Source organism: Gambusia affinis, linkage group LG02 (genome assembly GCF_019740435.1).
Source record: "Gambusia affinis linkage group LG02, SWU_Gaff_1.0, whole genome shotgun sequence".
Lineage (NCBI taxonomy): Eukaryota > Metazoa > Chordata > Actinopteri > Cyprinodontiformes > Poeciliidae > Gambusia > Gambusia affinis.
Genome location: NC_057869.1, coordinates 23,582,879 through 23,603,669, shown reverse-complemented (window position 1 = coordinate 23,603,669; position 20,791 = coordinate 23,582,879). Strand labels below are relative to the sequence as shown.

At 38.5% G+C, this 20,791-nt stretch overlaps 1 protein-coding gene across 1 annotated transcript; it reads left to right on the top strand.

Moving 5' to 3' along the window:
- Nucleotides 1–14,499: 14,499 nt before the first annotated feature.
- Nucleotides 14,500–20,104, top strand: cops2 (COP9 signalosome subunit 2). The gene is made up of 13 exons (XM_044134818.1): nucleotides 14,500–14,695; nucleotides 15,099–15,212; nucleotides 15,303–15,380; nucleotides 15,484–15,609; nucleotides 15,844–15,933; nucleotides 16,019–16,096; nucleotides 16,229–16,403; nucleotides 16,520–16,698; nucleotides 16,900–16,952; nucleotides 18,216–18,313; nucleotides 18,388–18,470; nucleotides 18,765–18,823; nucleotides 19,587–20,104. Exons 1-13 carry the CDS (start codon nucleotides 14,642–14,644, stop codon nucleotides 19,729–19,731), a joined length of 1,332 nt encoding a protein of 443 aa, XP_043990753.1. The 5' UTR covers nucleotides 14,500–14,641; the 3' UTR covers nucleotides 19,732–20,104.
- The last annotated feature ends 687 nt before the right edge of the window (nucleotides 20,105–20,791 follow it).

Genomic DNA, 20,791 nt, shown 5'->3' with positions numbered 1-20,791 from the left:
ACTAGCATGAAACAAACGCGCCCACTATAACACTTGCATTCTATTGGTTGAGAGGTTGCCAGGAGACGGCGCTTTCTTTCCAGCTCGAGCACAAGCCAGCATAGAGGTTTTAGAACACTGTCAAAGGTCATCATGGACAACCCTATGATGTCACAAGACATGTTGTGATGTCACCACAGAACTTCACTTGAAGTTCAGTGGATTAGTTCTCTTGCTAGTCTGAAAGCACAAGGTCGAGTGGAGACAGCTTCTAGAGATATCACTGTTTGGATCATTTGCAGCATATTTTCAAAACGATTTTTGAGAAATGGAGACTGAGATGAAGAAATTCTTCAAAGAGGAGACTCATTGCCAGGACGATGGATGGACGAACAGTCAAAATCAGGATGCCAGTAATTCTTTTGAAGAGGAAGTTAACGGACTAAAGACTCTTTTGGATGCAGAAAGAGCCAAATTTAATGAGGAACACCAGAGAGCAAATGATTTGGAAAAGGAACTGCACAGCGTAAAACTGAAGCTGGAAAAATGCGAGTTTAATGGAAACGACGTTGACGGATGCAGTGAGGCAAACAAAGGAACAAAAGAACTTCTTATGGAAAATAAAGCCCTCCAAGAAGTTCTTGCCAAGCTTCAAATGGACATGATTAATCTAGCAGAAGAGGTGGAAACGTTACAGGAGGAGCTAGAGATAGAAAAAACTGCAAACTCTCAGACAAAGACAAACAACAGTTTTTTAAACATCCTTAAAGGTGAAAACCCAGCTGAGACTGCAGAAATGAAGAATGCCATGACACTGCTGAAGAAGACGTCTGCAGAGAAGGAGAAGCATCTGAACGAAGAGCTGAAAAAAATGACAGATTCCTACCAGAAATTACAATCTAACTTTGATATTTCTGTTAAAGCCCTTGGACAAAAAGTGGAGTCATTACAGATGAAGCTGAGTGACAATGAAGAAGCTCATGCTGAAGTTATAAAAATGAACCAGATGCTTTATGCAGATTTGGAATCGGAAAATGAGGCTCTTCGTGGGCAATTATCATCTCTGCAAAACGCCACCAGAGAAAAAGAGACATCTCTCCAGAGAGAAGTGGACCAACTGAAAGAAGAGAACCTGAAAATGACCCAAAAATTCAGTACAGATGTCTTAACACTTAAAAAACGAGTATGTTCACTGGAGCGGGAGCTGAAGCACAGAGTTACAGGCAGAGAACGAAACGCTTCTTCAAAAAATGGCTTCTACGCAAGATGCTTCCAAAGAGGCGGAGAGATGCATCCAGAAAGAGCTGGACCAAGTCAAAGATGCAACTCTAGAAATGGTCCAAAAATATGAAATCGACATTTTAGCACTTAGGGAGGAAATACAAATAATGGAGCAAGAACATAGAGATGAGAGATATCGTCATGTGGAGGTTGAGATCCGGAATGGGAAGAGAGCAAAATTCCTCCATGCTGAGAAGAACTTGCTGCAGAAAGAACTGGACGAAGTGAAAAGGAAGCTCTTCTTAAACGAGGTGAAGTATAAAGAAGAACTGGATGCATCGGCTGCTGAAATTGAACGGCAACTTGCACATAATCGTAAGATCTCAGAAGAGCTAAAACAGAAAGATCAGGAGATTGCAGAAGCAAAGGCTCCCGCCCCAGTGAAGAAGTCATTAATGAAAAAGTTTCGCCATGCTCTGGGTTTAAGAAAACCAGAAAGATGGAAGAGACAAAAGGCTTCTGAAGAAAATGTGTAACACTTGTTCACATTACGCGTCAAAACCATCAGGCTTCTCACAGTAAAGGATGGATGAAGATTTGGATGTCACTACAAATTACCAAGTGTGACCTACTTCAGAGGTTAGAAGTATGAGGTTAAACTTCTAACCTCATAAAGTTAGAAGGTTAAAGATTTATTGAAGAAAGGATGGAGGGATGAGGGAGGTGAAGACTTAGTGTACATCCTGGACAGGTTGCCAGTCCATCACAGAGACAAACAATCATAAACACACAGCTATGTGTGTATCATATGTGAATATGATTGGGCCAGGAGGGAATGAAGGGATGAAGGGAGGTGAAGAGGTGAAGACTGTAGGGGTTTGGTCTTTGGGAGAATCACTCCACTTTATTTTCCTGAGTCCACATAGGACCCCCAGACGAAACCTGCAGCAAAAGGAGTAAAGAGGTGGAAGGTTGACGAAACGTAACAGACTGAGAAGAAAGAGTGAGCCAAGAACTGATTGGAGAATTAGAGGTGTGGTCTGGATGTGACCCTCCTCCTGAACTTAAGTTAACATATTGACTTCATTTCAAGACAGACCACACCACGAAGATACAAGTTTAAAGATTTAGAAAAGAAGGCATGATGCACAGTGGCGCAGTTGGTAGAACTGTGGCCTTGCAGAAAGAAGGTTCTGGGTTCAATTTCAGGCCTTTTTTCTGCATGGAGTTTGCATGTTCTCCCTGTGCAGGTGTGGGTTCTCTCCGGGTACTCCGGCTTCCCCCCACAGTCCAAAAACATGAGTCAGGATAATTGGTCTCTCTAAATTCTCCTTAGGTCGGTATGAGTGTGTGTGCATGATTGTTTGTCATGTTAGAAGGGGATGAAAGGATGAAGGGATGGAAGGATGAAGGGACGATCTAAACCCTAGTGGTGTTCTGGACTTCTGTGCTCGTCATTAATTATCCGTGACATCATGTTCAATCATAAGGGTTGAACATGATGTCATATGTGCTCTTGACAACAGGACCCCAGGCTGCAGTTGGATCACTGACTTTTTTTGTGGTCTCATCTGATCCGTGGCTGCAGGTCTTGGACAATCGGAGCATTGCCAAACAGAAATTATGCCAACACACTTAACAGACCATAAAGCAATTGTACTAACTTTAAATTGACCACCAAAACAAAAAAAGAGAGGTGAATATAATTTCATAGGTAAACTTCCTCTTCCTCCATTTTGCAGAGACCTTGATGGTGTTTTTCAAAAACCTCAACATGATTTTACAGTTGGAAGCCATATAATTGATAGTATAACACTTGTCTTACTACTCATATTTAATATCAGGAAATAGTTTTATTCTCTTTCTTGACTTCCATAATGTTTTTCATTCACTTGATCAGTGAATCAAGTGAATGATTCTCTGATCATTCACTGGTATCCTTGTGAATGATACCAGTGAATTCAATTGGAAACCTGTATCTAAGCAAATGTGGAGGACAAAAATGCTAGTTGCTACACAGTAAAGCCAGTTTTACGTTTTCCACCTTCTTTGTCTTCACTGACAACAAAAGTCACGAAGAAGAACAGTTTCTTCTTCATGTTTGTTCCCTACTTTGGCGTTTGGCAAACATCAAACTCTCACTGCCCAGCCTGTCAGTTCACCACATAAAATCTTATTAAATTACATTTTGTGATGTGATTGTAATTTTAAAATAATTAGGTAACACTTCAGGGGAAGTGAACACTTAAGCAAGGCATAACAAAATGAAATTGTACATGGAGCAGTGACTTCATTGCAGATTACCTTGGGTCTTGTATGGGTCTAACTTTACTTTGTGACAGAATTTTGGGTACATGACTTAATTTCACTCTTGAGCAAGGCAGCAAATCAACAGTCACACAGGATTGCTTTCATCAAATACTGATGCTTTTGCTTTACTTTGGCTTTTTTTTGGACAGCTTTTAGACATTTTGCTCAGGTTTACAGATGGCTTTCGATGTTGTTGATCTTAAAGCAGCGAGGTCTCACGTGTTTAATCACAAACACATAGGTTTGTTTCATCAAAGATCAAAATCTGTTTTCTTTCTTTTTCTTCTGACTAATAAAAACCACAAACATCATGAATTTGTGGTTCTTCTGCTCTCCACCTGCACATTTGACAATGTAAAAAAGTCAATTTTTGTCAGGATCTCAGTGCTGCGAAAACCCTGCACACCTTCTGCTATCGATCTCAGGATGAGAACCACTGATCCAGAAATGTAATGAATGTATCCAAATACAACAGAAGGAGAAGAAAAGGAGCCCACTTTAAGAGCTGGGCTGTGGAGGACAATTCTTGAAATATTAGATCATTTAATTAGTTCATCTTTAACTAATCACGTCTTGACAGCTACAATGCGAGATCCTGAACAGTCTACCTCTGGACAATCTAATGTGCTGAGCTTGTAAACCCTACTCTATATACTGAATGTAAAAGTGATACCATATTCTTACAGAATGGATCTTAAACATGTTTGCAGTTTCAAATTGCCAGCTTTCTGTCAGGTTAAAAGTGAAATCACACAAAATCATTTTAAAAACTTTTCCATTTCTAATGTGACACCTGCAATGTTCAATAAAACAGAAAAACAAGCAAATTTATTTGATAGGATAATGTAAAAATAATAATAATAATAAAAAACATTAATAATCTGAAATGTCCAACAATCTCAATCTCTCCTTCCATTCCTGCTTGGGGTAAGGAATGGGTTTGGAGCCGGAGTTCTGGTCTTCCAAATACAACTTTCATTTTTAGTCACAATCTACCAAAACCATGTGAACGGATGTGTTTGGGTCTGATGAAGCCAAACTTACATTGAGTAACAAATCCAAAGGGGTTTGTTAACAGCAAGGATGCTTGGCATCAACAACATCACTGCACATCACCGAAGGAGAATCATGCCTTCTGAAAACATGGATTCAGTGGAAATATGTTCATGATGGTGCTTCAGGTACAATAGAGGTTTTTCTTAAAACAAATCTTTTCTTTCAGCCGTTGCCACATTCTCCTCTCTGCCTTCTCTGTTCTCAATCCAATTATATCCATGTCTTCTCGAACAACATCCATATATCTCCCATTTGACCTTCCTTTGTCTTCTTCCTGGCTGCTGCATGTCTAACATCTGTCTGTCCCATACTCACTGTCCCTCCTCTTCACATGTCCAAACAATCTCATTCTGGCCTCTCTGACTGACTAACTCTTATCTCCCAGTTGTACAACCTGTGCTGTACCTCCTGTATGATGGGACATCGTCATCCTCATCACTCCCAAGGAGAACCTTGGCATCTTCAGCTCTGCCACTTCTAGTTCTGTGTCCTATTTCTTTTTTTTTGTCTGTCTCACCGTCTCCAAACCGTACAGCATAGCTGGTCTTACCACTGTCTTGTAAACTTTTCCTTTGACCTTTGCCTTTACACTTTTGTCACAAATCACTCCTGAAGTTGTTCTCCATCCACTCCGTCCTACTTAGACTCCCTCCTTCACCTCTTTACCACAATCCCCGATTTCCTGGATCGTGCACCATTGTGCTGCGACAGACTGGCGACCTGTCCAGGGTGAACCCCGCCTCTCGCCCGGAACGTTAGCTGGGGATAGGTACCAGCAACCCTCCCGACCCCATTAGGGACAAAGGGTGTATAGAAAATGGATGGATGGATGGATGCACCATTGTGACCTCCGCTCCTTGTAACCTCACTGTTTCACCAAACTCCCTCTCATTCACGCACATACTCTGACTTGTCATGGCTAACTTCATCGTATTCATCGTATTTCAGGTGCGTACCTCCAACTCTCCCAGTTGTCTTCCACTTGTTCTCTGTTCTCACCACAAATCATGATGCTGTCTGTAAACATCATAGTCCATGAAGATTCCTGCCTGACCCCATCACCAGAGCAAATAAGAAGAGGCGCTGTGGCGAAGCTATCTGTCACTACAGCACACCTCACCCACTGTCCTGCTGTCCTCATGCGTGTCCTGTGCCAGTCTAACATACTTCTCTGCCACTCCAGATTTCCCTACACCACAGCTCCTTCCTCGTCACTCCCTCACATGCTTCTTCTAAAGCCACAAAGACATAATGAAGTTCTTTCTGAATAAAGATGGCATCTGTGGTTCTCCTCCTTGGCATAAAACCATACTGCTGCTCACAAATAGTTGCCTCTTGTCTAAGTCCCTTCCCTCATGCAGAAAAGCAAGTGCAGAGGAGTCTCCACTGAGCTCTGGTCTGACCACCTGCAATTTGCTTGTGTCACACTTGTGCCAGTTAAGACATAAAGTAATCTCTAGATGGATGTGTAATGGGAAAGCAGCACAAGTCATTTTGCATGCTAAGCTGTTGTGTGTGTGTGTCTGTGAAGGAGTGTGTGCGTGTGTCTGGATGTCATCACAACCACAGAAATCAGGGTCTGATAGGATCTTCCCGACTCCCTCCTGCGATCCCCAGCCAGAGTCACGAGAGCCTAGGGTCTCCTTTGACCAAGCACACACACACACACATACTTGAACACACATTGACATAGATGTAGACCCTGCATCACGCTTTGCTACCACATTTTGTAGGCAAACAAGTCAACATGTGAAGTGAGGTGGAATTCCCGCCTTTGTGGGAAACGTGCCCAGAACCATTTGTAAGCCCTTCTCCTCTGCCGCCTCCTAACTCTTTACAGATTGTAGTTGAGGACTTCTATATTAAGTTACTATGCTGCAGTTTTCAACCCTTCCTTCTATGAGTCACATCAGACTAAAATAAAAAGGGCAATCACGTTTTTGTTTTTGTCTCTGGCTTACATCCACGTGTTTTCTCAAATGTATGCATTTCAAAAGTGTTAGAGAACCTAATCTGCAGCCCTCACTATACTGATGTAAATATGTGGCAAGACTTTTACACAGTGTTGACAATGTAGACAAAGCTGAACTATACAGAGAGTATTGCATTATATGTTATACATCAAGCCCTTGAGAAGTTTCTCATGAAGAAAATTTTTTGATTTCTCTGTCTGAGGATGGGAATCTACAGCATGGAGGAATTGGGAGACAGCCACAATTTGTGTGGTCATAGCGCAACCTGAGCCATGTGTCTACTTCAAATCAATCATAGACTGTGGTTGTAGCATTACTATTGATTTTATTATACCAAGCACAAAATTTGACACCAGAGTCTGAGTAAATTGCAATGTTTGCGTGCAAAATGCAGCCAATGCAGCTTTGAGTCGAACACCTACCCTGACTCCTGGTTTCAGCTCAGGTCTTGCTCCAACTTGTGCCATTTTTAAGGCTTTCATCTGTCTTTTAGTCTTTGTCCTGTGAGTATAAAAAAAAAAAAAAACAAATAGCCTAATCCTACATCAGTATTTAAAGTGCCTAGAAGAAGCAACATTTTTACTTTTCCACTCCAAACTTTGATTCATTCTATCTAGACAGAGACCAAGACAAAGATTGTGAGATGAGTGCGTGGTTTTCAAGAGCCACACGCATCAATGTGTCATGTATCCAGAAAAAGTCTGAGAAGGGTAGCTGCATTTGGATGAGCTTTGAACATGTAGGTCAAAGATCTACATCTCCAGTCCCTGAGTATGCCTGCTGTGCAACTTTTGGATGCAAATGTGCTCCAACACACCTGAATCGAAAAGCTTACTGTAATTACCTCCTTGGCATGTCAGCAAGTTGTGCAAAGACCTAGTTATTAATAATTTATTTTGTACAGATGTGTTGGAGCAGGGATGCATCCAAAGGTTTCAGAGCAATGGCACTTGAGGGCTGGAGTTTCAGACATTGAAGAAATCTTTTCCCTTGTTTTGTTTGCAAAATTATGTCTATAAATGTGTTTTGCCTGAACCTTCACATAAATATGCTGATCCAAACCATTCTATTGCATGTCTTCTTATGTATTTGTTATGCCAGCAGGTCTCAAACAGGTTGTCTATTTAGTTCTCCCTATGCAAAGGTAAACAGACGTGGTTTTGCCAGACATCTGATCAAACTTCCTGTTACCGTCTCTGTTTATGATAATGAGTGAAATAATTTCCAGCAGTGGCCTGAGTGTTGACAGATATGCGTTTCACCTTTGCTCAAGCTTTTTCATCTCATCTGAGCGGTGATTTCATCAAGTGTGGGAAATGGAAATTAACAGCAGATCATCCATCTCATGGTAGGTTGTGCAACAAGGACAGATAAACTTTTACATCAACACAATGACATACTAAGAGAGACCTCTGCACCAATATGAAGGCATTCATCAAGCCACTTGCTGTCCACACACATGTGAGGCTAAATCCAATAAATGCCCATTAATCCACTTTATACGGAGTACACATACCTCCTATTTAATTGTCTTTCCTACAGATGTAATTGAGTTCCCTGTAATACTCTAAGGACAAAGATAAAGCAATCTCGCAGCAACTACCCAGGTTCCACGCAATGGAAACTTACTATTCGTGTTGTTGGTGTTTGGAAAACTTTGTGTGCCTCCCGCAATAATCTCTGTTCACAGCGTTGACAATGCAGTAGAGTATGAACAATGCATATCCAAACAGATATGGGTTTTTTTTTTTATCTTGTTTTAGGAAATTTTCAAATAATTTAACTGGTAAAACATGTTAAAAACAAACTAAATGGGACATTGATAAACAATTCATTTACCAGATGAGCAATATTCCATTTGAAACACACATACAGAGAATTCAAAGCAAATTAGTTCCCAAATAAAAGTGTGTATTGTTAAATAACTGGAATGACAGGGAATAAGTGTGATTTTGAGGTTTCTTCATGTACTCTTGTGTTGTTTGCCCAGATTTTTTTTCTAATTGGTTAAACGTAAGATTATTGCCTGCGTCATTGTATCAGTTCTACTTTCCTTATCTGAAACCAGTAAAGATTCACATAGGCTGTGTGTTTGGAAACATTATTTTGATTTAAATGCAAAGTCTGTCCAAGTGTTTCGCTCGTTTATCCAAATCTTCTGCAGCGAACATTACACAAGCTACAAAATGCTTTTTCTTTAGGAGTGGAGTTTTGTGTTGTGAGTGTGCAAAAGGACCATTTTATATGACTTAATAAATTATTGTTTCCTGGGATAAACACTACCTACTATTTGAATTGTCTTGACGTCGTGGCCTGTGAGTTCTGCTTGGCTCGTGGAGAAATCTTTTGATGAGCGTTTTAACTCTTTGGTCAGAAATATCGTAAATGACATCTGGCTGTATTTGGTTTATGGCAAAATGATGTTCTTTCCATTTAACTCCAATAGCCCTGGCTGGAAGATTCACAAGTTTAAATATGCAGTTGAAACCACTGTCACTGTCAAATGATACAGTAAAATCTATCTAAAATAAATGTTTTAAGCCGAGTGCTAAAAGTAGAAAAGGTGCCTGACAATATTTCAATCGAAATATAGCAGCTGAGTCTACAAGAGAAAGGTCTGATTATCCTGCCCCACTCTATGAATTACAGTCTTAGAGCAAAGTGCTCTGTTTGGAAACTAAGTGTTTGGTCACTACAGACACTTTGTGTGTTTGTACATTACTTATTATGTCTCTGCTACTTTAGAAATATGACAAATTTAGTATTGACTGATTTTACTCTAAAGTGTCAAACAACACATCAAATTTAATTTACATGGGTTCCTGCTTTGTCTTATTGGAAAAAAAAACCGCTCTGAGAATATTTCCACGGTCAATATACTCACAGTATGTGAGATAAATATAATGTTTACAGATTTTATGGGGGGTTTCTTTGCAGTAAAGTGGATCGGCAATTTTCCTTTCAGTGTAATATAAAGCTACGTGATAACATTTTCATTTAGGACAGGGGACTCAGAAGAAAAACACATCTGCTTCTTGAAAAAAAAGTGGGGAATTTATATAACCATGGTATGTATGAACTCAGGCAAGCCATTCAAGAGAAGAAAAGTTATGGCAAGCGGACGCATTTTTATCCCCCACTGTCAGCTTCTTTCACGCGTGGCTCATCTGTGCCTGGCTACAAGAACCTTTGCATAAATCACTGCTCACTCTGACAGGTTAGCACCATGATAACTGAAGGTGAATTTATTGTCGTGGGCTCAGCCGGCTCACACTACCATTTACCTTGCCTGAAGATTTTACTGCAGCAACGGGCCAGACCTTCAGATGTCTTCAGTCAGCTCTATTCTTTGCTTATTATCAGTAAAATATTGGAGGTTTTTTTAATTTAGTTGACACTTTTGATTGTGAAGGAGGGTGTTTCATCTGAGGAGCTTTTGTTAGAAAAACCACACCTGAAATGTATGTTGTCTGTTTAATCCTATAACTGTAAAAGAGTAGTGAGCAAACTACGAATCTTAAAGTTTGTTACCCATCATCCCATTGAGGGGAACAGGAATGCAAATTCTCAGTGGTTCAGAAAAACAACTTTGGATGACTTAGATTTTTTACTCATCCCTAGTATTGTGTGCAAGAACTGTTTCTATAATATGATTGACTTCCATTCTGGCTTCCACTTTTCCAAACTGCTCGATTGATCCCCATGTAATTAACTACTTCAAGAGGAGTTTCTGAATTGTGTAAAAAAAAAAAAACACCTTTCATTTTTGTCCCATCACAATCACTTGCCAAGAAACAGTCCAGTACTGACTTGATTTAGTTTCGTGACGGAACAAGTTAAACTGACATGTCGAGTAATACACCTCCACGTCCAGATGACCTCAGTCCAGATCAGTCCTGTCAAACTTTGTTTATGCTGTTTTCGTTTCTCTGATGTTTGAACTGGATGGTCTTCAGTATGGTGTTGTGTCATGAGCCTGTCCAAAATTGCTCAGTTGATAGTATTTCTGCTCTCTGTTTGCGTTTATAACACACGGAGACTCCCAAGACATCCCTGCAAACTTTGCGTAACCCGTTCAATTCATATACCAAAATTTGCTTGCGTGTGATGCAGAGGGAGTGCGTGTGGGCGGCCAGAGCAACTATTACAGCCTTTGGAAGTTGGACTTCATTTTGAACCTCAGCTCTACATCAAGGAGACTGTTGCATAAAATTGAGACACGCTTCAACATACCTTGTAAAAATGAAAACAGCAACAAAAAAATAGCAGGAGAAAAAACAACCCGGCTAGTCACGCATCTTGCTTTAGTGGAAAAGTGAAAGCAGCCATGATGGCCCGAGGGAAGGCTGTGCAAGGTTGCCAACTTTGCAGGTTGTTTGACCGGGTGTGCATTTTCTGCTAATGTACAAGTAATGACGAACAAGTGAGTTGGCAGCGGGACAACCAGGGTTAGCAAAACTCCGTGGTTGCTTGAAAGTAAGGGTAGTTGTTTTGTCCGGATTATGCACTGATAAAACGTGCAAGCATTTTATGTGGGTACGATTTCGTCGATATTTAGGAGGGGAAATTAGGATTAAAAACTGAAAATAAAAGAGTTAAATTCCAACCATTTTTAAAATGTACATACTCGACTAAATTTCGTAAAATATGAATGATTACTAATAAGGGAGAACAAGTGGTTAGCTCTCCCATGTTCAAAAATAAATTAAAAATAGGAATTGGTCATAGTGAAGACATAAAATATTAGTAAAACAACATCCGTGGGGTCAATTAAATTCAAATTCAAAAATGCTTTATTGATCCAGAAGGGAAATTAAATGTTGCTATAGTTCATTAATCAAGACTCTTCAATGAGTTATTGTAGATGCTAATGGCTGTAGGCAGGAAAGATCTCCCATGATGAATTTATAGCGAATTTGAAGAAACCTCTGACTCTAGACGCTCCATGATAGTCTCATGAAGAGCATGTTCAGGGTTATTTCACAATTAGACAAATTATATCAATTAGACAATTTGTATTTCTTTTATTTCAGTTCATTTTGTTTTGGACATTTACCTTGTCAAGACGCTCAACTTGCTAGCAAATTTGACGACAGCATTAGCACTGTAGCTAAGCAAGATAAAGATGGAAACAAGCTTTCTAGAATTCAATTAATTTCACAATTCTTATGTTTTTCTAACTCAATGTATTTTCTTTATAATACAGCACATCTAAAACTAACCGTCTCTTTGCTGCACATCGTCCACAACCAATGAGAACTATGGCTGACCTCAAGTCTACATAAAATGATTAGATAGAAAAGAATAAAGTTGTGAATTTTGTTACAATATAACAACTATTGAATATTGCATGTACACAATATTCTCAAAAAAATTTTTCCTTTTTTTTTTTTTTTTGGCTAATGTTAATTTTGCCCAAAATAGCTTTTAGATTGTATCATTTTTCATGAAGGAAAAAGAGACTTCTGTTGTCAGGTGGTTTGTTTTTTTGATTCTTGTTTTTACCTAATGAATTAGTAATAAGGGATTTATGTCACAATGATAAATTCATCAAATAATTTAATAACCATTAAAAGAAGAGATAATTAAATGTATTTTGGGGGATTACAGAGTAGATGTAGATGCACAGGTTTGGATAGTTAACTTTATTTTTTACTTTTATCACCCAATTTTCAGAAGTAAATATGTTCAGCAGCATTGCACTAATCTCTGAAATGTGTTGATGCTTACTTGTTACTCGCTGGGAAAGATTCTGAGTGAGAAGCACAGCAGATCTCTGAACAGCAGTTCCCAAAAAATAACATTAAATAAATAAATAAAACCCATCCTTCACATTTTAAGCTCTCTACATCTGTGCAAATCAGTCCATTTCTGTTGAAAACCAAGACTGTTAATCAAATTAGGGACTTTTCAGATGTCCCAGCTCTATGTTTTCTTCTAAGAGTAATAATGGGAGATGTTTTAAATTGATTGCTCCTTTCCCTCTGAATACTGTAGTTTTCCCCTCTTTACAGCTGAGACAAGCATTTTTTTTTGAGGATTTTCACTCTGTCGACAAGTCAGTTCTGATAACAGTAAATATGAGATTTTAGGAGAAGGCCTAATAACATATAATTTTAGGAGGATTATGTGGGCATTGTGATCAAAAGTTGAAGGAAATTATCACCTATTTGTCTCCGTCTTAGACCAACAGATTTCCAGGCATCAGTTCTTGTGTTCCATGTTGATGCTGAGCTGTGCAATTAAGGACATGTTGACAGACAAAGCACACGACACCATTGTTCATATTAAGCTTCTCACGCAGCCAACTAATTGGTGCAAATAGACTGTATTGTGTCACTGTAGAAGCAAAGACGTCACCTTCCCAGAGTAATAACATGGTTCTTACTTCGACGTGAAGCTGGCACACAACAAAGCCATGCCATTTTGTAAATAATAATTCTGTCAGGGCAAATAAGAATGAAGATATGGGTAAGGAAAACTCTCTGTCTGTGGCACATGAATAAACACAATCACAGAACCCAGAATACTAAACATTATTAACGATTAGCGTTATTACTGAGTCTGTGAAAACAGCCTCCTCCCTTCTAATGGTGTTAGTGATTTGTGTCTGGAGACTGTAAATATTATGGCCAGGCTGACTGCATCAGATCATAGGCTTGAGTTTTTCACCAGCACTCATCGGGTTTTTCTTTTCTCCTCCTTTTTTTCCTCAACCTTATAAAACATATGTTGATTGCACAAAAGATGATTGCATAAAGTCTGTGTTGTGGAACTCAGACCCTTTTGTAATATAATTTTTCACAGTGTCCAATGTGGGACGAACCCCAGAGAGAGGTGGGGAGGTTGTCGAAGTGATGCTGCCAATGGTCTCTCTGTGTGGCAGCCAGCACCGTTGAGTAGTCACGAAATCCGTTTGACAAGAACCTGATTAATGGGGCTGACTAACATCTGACACACACAGCTGGAGTTCCTGGGATATTTACAGTGATGGAAATTACCAGTGTGTTTTCTCAACAACTGTGAATACACCTTATGCTGTACCTTAGCAGCTCATGATTAATTATACATAAGCTATTTTCCCTCAAATTGTATTCAGTAGAGACTGACACAAATCTACTCTTAATATCAATTGTACAATATGGTACAATTTGAAGTTGTGGAACAAAAAAGACAGGAAATGCTACATGTTATAAGATAACTAATTAATAGTGATTTATAAATTAGTAAGAAAATGTTGGCTGAAGTTAATTTTGATCCCTTTGTATTCTAATCTCTTACAATAGCCGTCTTTAAGGTTAATAAGGTTTGAGGTATGCAGTTCTCCAAAGGCGATGCATCTCAGATGAAAATATTACAATAAAGGAAAAAAAAAAAAATTATTATTCCCATCTGAGCTGTTGCACAGCAGAAAGAAAAAAACATAGCATTAAACTCGAAAGTGAATTTTAATCAAATTGTTTTAAATAATACCTTACCCTCCAGAGCTGGAAAAGTACCAGTATTTGATAAATATTAGCCTATGAAGTAGTACATGGTGAATTTATGTATTTGGTCGCTTATAGTGATCAATGTCACTATAAGTGGTGAATGTTTGTAAGGTTATATATTATGTAATGATGGATTGAAGTACAATCAATACTGAAAAGTTCAATATATTTTGAAATTATGAGATAATTTTAACATAAAGTCCAAAATATCATAAAAATTAGAACTTTTATTACTTTTTGTACTGAATTGTTTATTCAGTACATAAACAATGTTTATATTGTATATTATAAACAATGTATATATTGTTTATGTACATAAACAATACAAAAACAAATATGGATACTTTTTTTTATTCTTAAATATGTTTTTAAATTAATTACTATGACACAAAAAAATATGTATTTACGAATTGGTTAGATTTGATGTGGTTATGTTTGGTCATGAGTTTCTGGAGAAGACATTTGAGGACACCTGAGGCGGTGCAATAGCGCCATCTATGCTCGAAAGTGTGTCTCTGCTTCGTACCGCACCTCCTCACCACTTCTCTGCAAAACATACCACAGGCCCTGGCTGCTGACTGTCCCGGAAAAAGGACAAGAAACCCCATCAAAATGTCTGATATGGAAGATGATTTCATGTGCGATGATGAAGAAGATTACGACCTGGTAATTAAGATAATTATCACCTGTTTGACCTTTAAATTTACATCGTTTATCCGCTGAGAGCTATTACCAAAGTCCCGACATCACGGGGCTAGTTAGCTTTAGCTCTTAGCTAACATGAAGCTGTCAATACATAAATAACGTTAGCTTCCCCGCTAGTGTTATTGTTATTGTTAGTAAAGGCTGATATAAGAGAAATATCATGAAGCATTAACACTGTCACTGCAAGAGGTGCTTGAGAAAACACGTCGCGTTACGATAATTTATTTTAGGGGAATCACTGAGGAAGTTACGAAGTCATGTTGTTAGCTAACTGCACGTTAGCCAATGAACCTACCATGCTTACCTCTGCTTTATGAAGGGAATAGTTTGATACCCTGATGAATACTGATTCTTACAAACTCAGGAATATTCAGAGGACAGCAATTCAGAGCCAAATGTGGACTTGGAGAACCAGTACTACAACTCCAAAGCCTTGAAGGAGGACGATCCCAAAGCAGCACTTAGCAGTTTCCAAAAGGTGCAGTAGAGCTCCGTTAAAGCAATCTGTTATTTACGTGTGTCTTTAGAGCAAAATTTGCATAGACTTCTCTATGTTTGTTCTGTACAGGTATTGGAACTAGAGGGAGAAAAGGGAGAATGGGGTTTCAAAGCTCTTAAGCAGATGATAAAAATCAACTTTAAGTTGGTAAGTCATGTACGGCATGCTTAATTGAATTATTTTACTCGTTTTCCATTAAATAAGGGTTGTTGTCGTGGTCTTTTTTGGGGTTTTTTTCTCAACACCGTAGACCAATTTTCCAGAAATGATGAACAGGTACAAGCAGCTCCTTACGTACATCCGAAGTGCTGTTACCAGGAACTACTCAGAAAAGTCTATCAACTCCATTCTGGACTACATTTCTACCTCTAAACAGGTATGTTTCCACAGTGGCGGATGGATATGTGTCTACTTATTACTTAACTAATTCTTCCCTCAAATTACAAAGAGAAAAATGTTTGCATATTGACTTTTGCAAAGATCTCAATAATTTTGTACGCAGCCAATCTTTACAAAAATATACAAATACACTTTTATCACTTTCCTGCTCTATCTCGTTTTTGCTGTTTGCATTGTTGTGCATCTTAAATTGTTGCCCTTCTGAACACAGATGGACTTGCTGCAGGAGTTCTATGAAACCACATTGGAGGCTTTGAAGGATGCAAAAAATGACAGATTGTGGTTTAAAACCAACACAAAGGTACACAAACATCAATCCTCAGTCGTACACAGCCATTTACAAGTAAAATGTGCTCTACAATTCCTTTTTTTTTTCATTTCTATAGTTGGGAAAGCTGTACTTGGAGAGAGAAGAGTATGGGAAACTTCAGAAGATTCTTAGGCAACTTCACCAGTCATGTCAGGTAATAAATCTAAATAATATTGTGCATGAAATGATATTTTTCTTAAGAGGCTAGTTTAAAACAGGTCTGACTCATTTAATGACTGATTAAGTAGGTATTCCTTTATTCATTCATATTTGTATTTAAATCCAGACAGATGACGGAGAGGATGACTTGAAAAAAGGCACACAGCTGCTGGAGATCTACGCTTTGGAAATCCAAATGTACACCGCACAGAAGAACAACAAGAAACTGAAAGCGCTGTATGAGCAGTCGCTTCACATTAAGTCTGCTATCCCTCACCCTCTCATAATGGGAGTTATTAGAGGTTTGCTCTCTTTTTAAAAAAAAAATTAGATCAATAATTTGAGCTGCGTGCGCTGTAACGTTTTGCGATCCTAAAGCTGTTTGTGGAATAACTCGTCTTCGATTGGTCCCTGCCAGAGTGTGGAGGGAAGATGCACCTAAGAGAGGGCGAGTTCGAGAAAGCGCACACGGATTTTTTCGAGGCCTTCAAAAACTACGACGAGTCCGGAAGCCCACGAAGGACGACGTGCCTGAAGTACCTGGTCTTGGCCAACATGCTGATGAAGTCTGGGATAAACCCTTTCGATTCTCAAGAGGTGTGGAGGTTATGTTTATTTGTTTGGACAGCATATTTAGCTTCAGTAAAATAATGCAAGTGGGAGCTGGAATGATTGCACTACCTGATCATACAGCTAAGATTAGTTTTAAAACCCAGCAGAAACAATTCTAATCAGGGTAATAAAGTATACTTTAACATTTACTTTTTGCAAATTTTAACTTCTTTTTCTCCCCCTAAGGCCAAACCATACAAAAACGACCCAGAGATCCTAGCTATGACAAACTTAGTAAGGTGAGTGTCCATCTATGAACGCATAACCATAATAAGAGGGCTGAAATGTTTATATTGACTGATAAATTTGGAATAATTACTGAGATTTAGACAAGCTTTAAGAATTCTAGACGGTAGATGTGGATCTTGGACTCTGCTGAACTCACACGTCTTCACGCGAAGAAGTAAAGAGTTTTACTTCTTTTGTTGTACATGTCGCTCTAAGAAATTTGAAGAGCGAAGCAAGTTCGATGAGAAATATGTTTGTAACGATAAGAAGAGAAGTTAATATGAATCAGTGTTTCACATGCAAAGGTTTTGTCTTGTGGACAGACGCTCACCGTGCCACTTTTGTATCGCCTTGCAAAAGTATTTGCACATCGCTGGGTTTCTCACATTACAGCTAACAAATTTATTGGAACTTTTTCAGACAAACTCAATGCAAAGCAACAGATGAATGTGAATTTTTTTTTTTTTTAAATGCCAGATTTACAAAATTTCCTGTGAAAAATTTTCCAAAGAATCAATATGCAAATGAGGTGTGATGCATATATGCACTCAGTCCTTTAATAATGATACTATGAAAATTCTGATATAAAAAGTTGCCCTATGTGAGTCTAATGGGATGAATAAAATAGATTAGAATAGAATATACTTTATTGATCCCCAAGGGGAAATTGCTTATTTGTTGAAAGCTACATGTGTGCACACCACCTTTTTAAGGCTTTAATAAAATAAAACCATGCACCTTTTCCTTCTGCTTTAGGCGTTTGCTGCTTTATGTTGGTATATCAGATAAAACGTAAAAACATGCAAGGGATGTGAATATTTCTGTAAGCACTGTACGACCAGTGTGAGCAGTTTTTCTTGTCTCTGGAAATCATCTATAGCTTAGCCTTAACAAGAACATTAATGTTTATAAAACCATTCACTGCAAATGACCGAACAGTTCTTTGTCAACGCAGTTTATAGAATTTATAGAAATTCTACACATTTCCTGCTTCCCTTTTTCACAAGGTTTTGTTCCAGTGTTTACACAGATACCAGATACTGTCAGTAAAGCCTCATTTTCCGTGAACATATCTAAGATTTAAAAAGATAAACAAGAAACTAAGAATGGAAACCCAACGCTATTACAAGAATAGAGTTTAGAAAAAATATTTATGTAATACTTTGCAATATGTTTGACGACCTTTCAGGGCGGCCGGGGAGGGGAACTGAGGTCCCAGAGATCCCAGAAACATGGGAGTTATTTAAACAACTGAGACTGTTTTTCTTTTTCAGCGCCTACCAGAACAATGACATCACCGAGTTTGAGAAAATCTTGAAGACAAATCACAGTAACATAATGGACGACCCGTTCATTAGAGAGCACATAGAGGGTGAGTAGAGGACGTGACCACAGTCAGTTTGCCTGAACAGTCGCTAAAATGTGTGATGTTATGTGACGTTTCAGAGCTCCTGCGTAACATTAGAACTCAAGTCCTTATCAAACTCATCAAACCATACACAAGAATACACATCCCCTTCATTTCTAAGGTGAGTCTGAAAATATGTGCCTATTTTCTGCCACCGTAACTTTTAGGACTTGACAGATTTTTTGTCAGGCACTCAAACTTATGGCTACTTGACCAAATCATTACATTCAGATTTGTCTACTTACTCAAATGTGTATTTTTGCAAATTACATACAGGAATCCAGAATTGTAGTCTTCATATGATGATACATTCGATGTTTTGTTTATCCTGTCTCTGTCATTATGTGTTGCTTTTCTGTGTTTATTCGTACATCTATAACCAGTTTGAGAACATTTCTGCTCTGTGTTGTTTCAGGAGTTAAACATTGACGTGTGCGACGTGGAGAGTTTGCTGGTGCAGTGCATCTTGGATAAGTAAGTTTGGCCTTTGTGTGCTGAGAACAAGAACAAAAGAACAAAAGAACAAAAGAAAACACCTGCTTTCCTGTTAATAGAAATGCTTCCTCATAGTTTGAATCCCTTGACCTGTAAGAGTTAAGCAGTGCGAATCGTTTCACCGGTTATTAATAATTGGTCGCTTTGTAGGTATTAAACATTCCTTTTTAAAAAGGGTTTCAGACAAGTACAGTGGAAGCTCAGGAAATTAAGGTAAGAAAATATTACATTAGTTACCAGAAGAAAAGACTGAAATGTAATACTATCAGAAGAAAAATAAATAAATTGCAGATTTGTAACACTAGTCTACCTGGAAACACACGGCAGCAGGATGCATTATGGGAACCCAATCCAGTGAAGTCAGTGTGATGCTATGTACAAGGTTCTTTTCTTTTCTGCCATTCGTGCGCATGTTACATTTATCTGTGCTAATTATGCAAGCAGTGTTGCAGACCATATACACCCTTTCAGCATCATCATGCAGCGTCATATTCAAGCTGTAATGTTTCACTTGTACAAATGAACAATAACTGAGACAGTAGGAAGTGAAACCACCTGTTTAATGTAGCTTTCCTTTTGTTTAGGACAACTAATTTCTTGTCATTTGTTGTATTTGTGACAAGTTTACCTGATCTCCCTGCCTGTAAATGAACTAAACATTAATCTCTAAATTATAAAGACATCACAGATTTGAATTGTGTCCACAATAAATGCCCCCTTTTTTTTTTTTGGTTTTCCACAGCACGATCCATGGACGAATCGACCAGGTCAACCAGCTTCTAGAACTGGACTACCAGAAAAGAGGAGGCGCTCGCTACACAGCGTTAGACAAATGGACAAATCAGCTGAACTCCTTGAACCAAGCCATTGTTAGCAAGCTCACATGATGGCATATCGAATAAAGAGACAAAGGAAAATGGCATGTTTGAATACATCCATAATGTATGCTTATGTGCTACTACGAGTAAATCTGCTCAGACAAGATACACAGCTCGGGTTTTGAGAATGCATCAGTTTCACGAGGACTCCATGAACCCCAGGAACATGTTTCTTTCTGTTCTGATGAGAGGAAATCACAGACTCCTGTTTTTTTTTTTTTTTTTGTTTTATTTTGTTTTGTTTTTTAATGTTGATTGGCCGTGTCTTTCAGGTGCAGCAGACAAATATCTTGGTTGTATAAAAAGTTAAAATGTGTATGAAAGTCTGTACACAACATTTTAATGTATACTGTTGCCTGTTAATAAACTTGATTTCCCTCGGCACTGTAAAAGGTCTGAGCTGCTTTCGGGTTGCAGTGTCCTAAGATAAATATGGAATTATGAATGAGATATTCACTCTTGAAGCATTTTTTTCTTAATAAGGCATAGTTGAAATTAGAATTTTATATATCTAACTTCATGTTGTGCTTTTTCTTACATCACAAAACATTATTTTTTTCATGCGGTCTTTTACTACACAGCTAAATTATATATTAAGTAGACTTAAAGCCTTTGAAAGTACCTAAAAATTTCATGAGTGATTTAGTACTCATGAAAATGGAATACAAATTGAATCATCTTAATGTCTGTAAATGGTGCGAGGACTGGATTATTTATATAATTCTGATTTGTATACATCCGAAGTTTGACAGCTTCCGTTTTAGATAACTGGATTAATTCCTTCACAGTCAGCCGCCGAATGATTTGGGTGGGAGCGGTGACAAACGGCGAGGGGGGAGTTTATCTGTTAGGTGGTATCCGTCTACTGGCGCAGAAAGATGCTTGTAACGTTATACAACACCAGTCTGCGCGAATGTGGATAAACACGCCATTAACTGTTGACAAATGTACTGCATAGGACAAGTGTATTAAGTTTGAAAAATGTTAGTGCACGGCATCCAAACAACCGTGATATGTTTATATCTGCCTTAAAGTGTGACTGTTGTCATTGAATGTAAGCGGGTTGCAA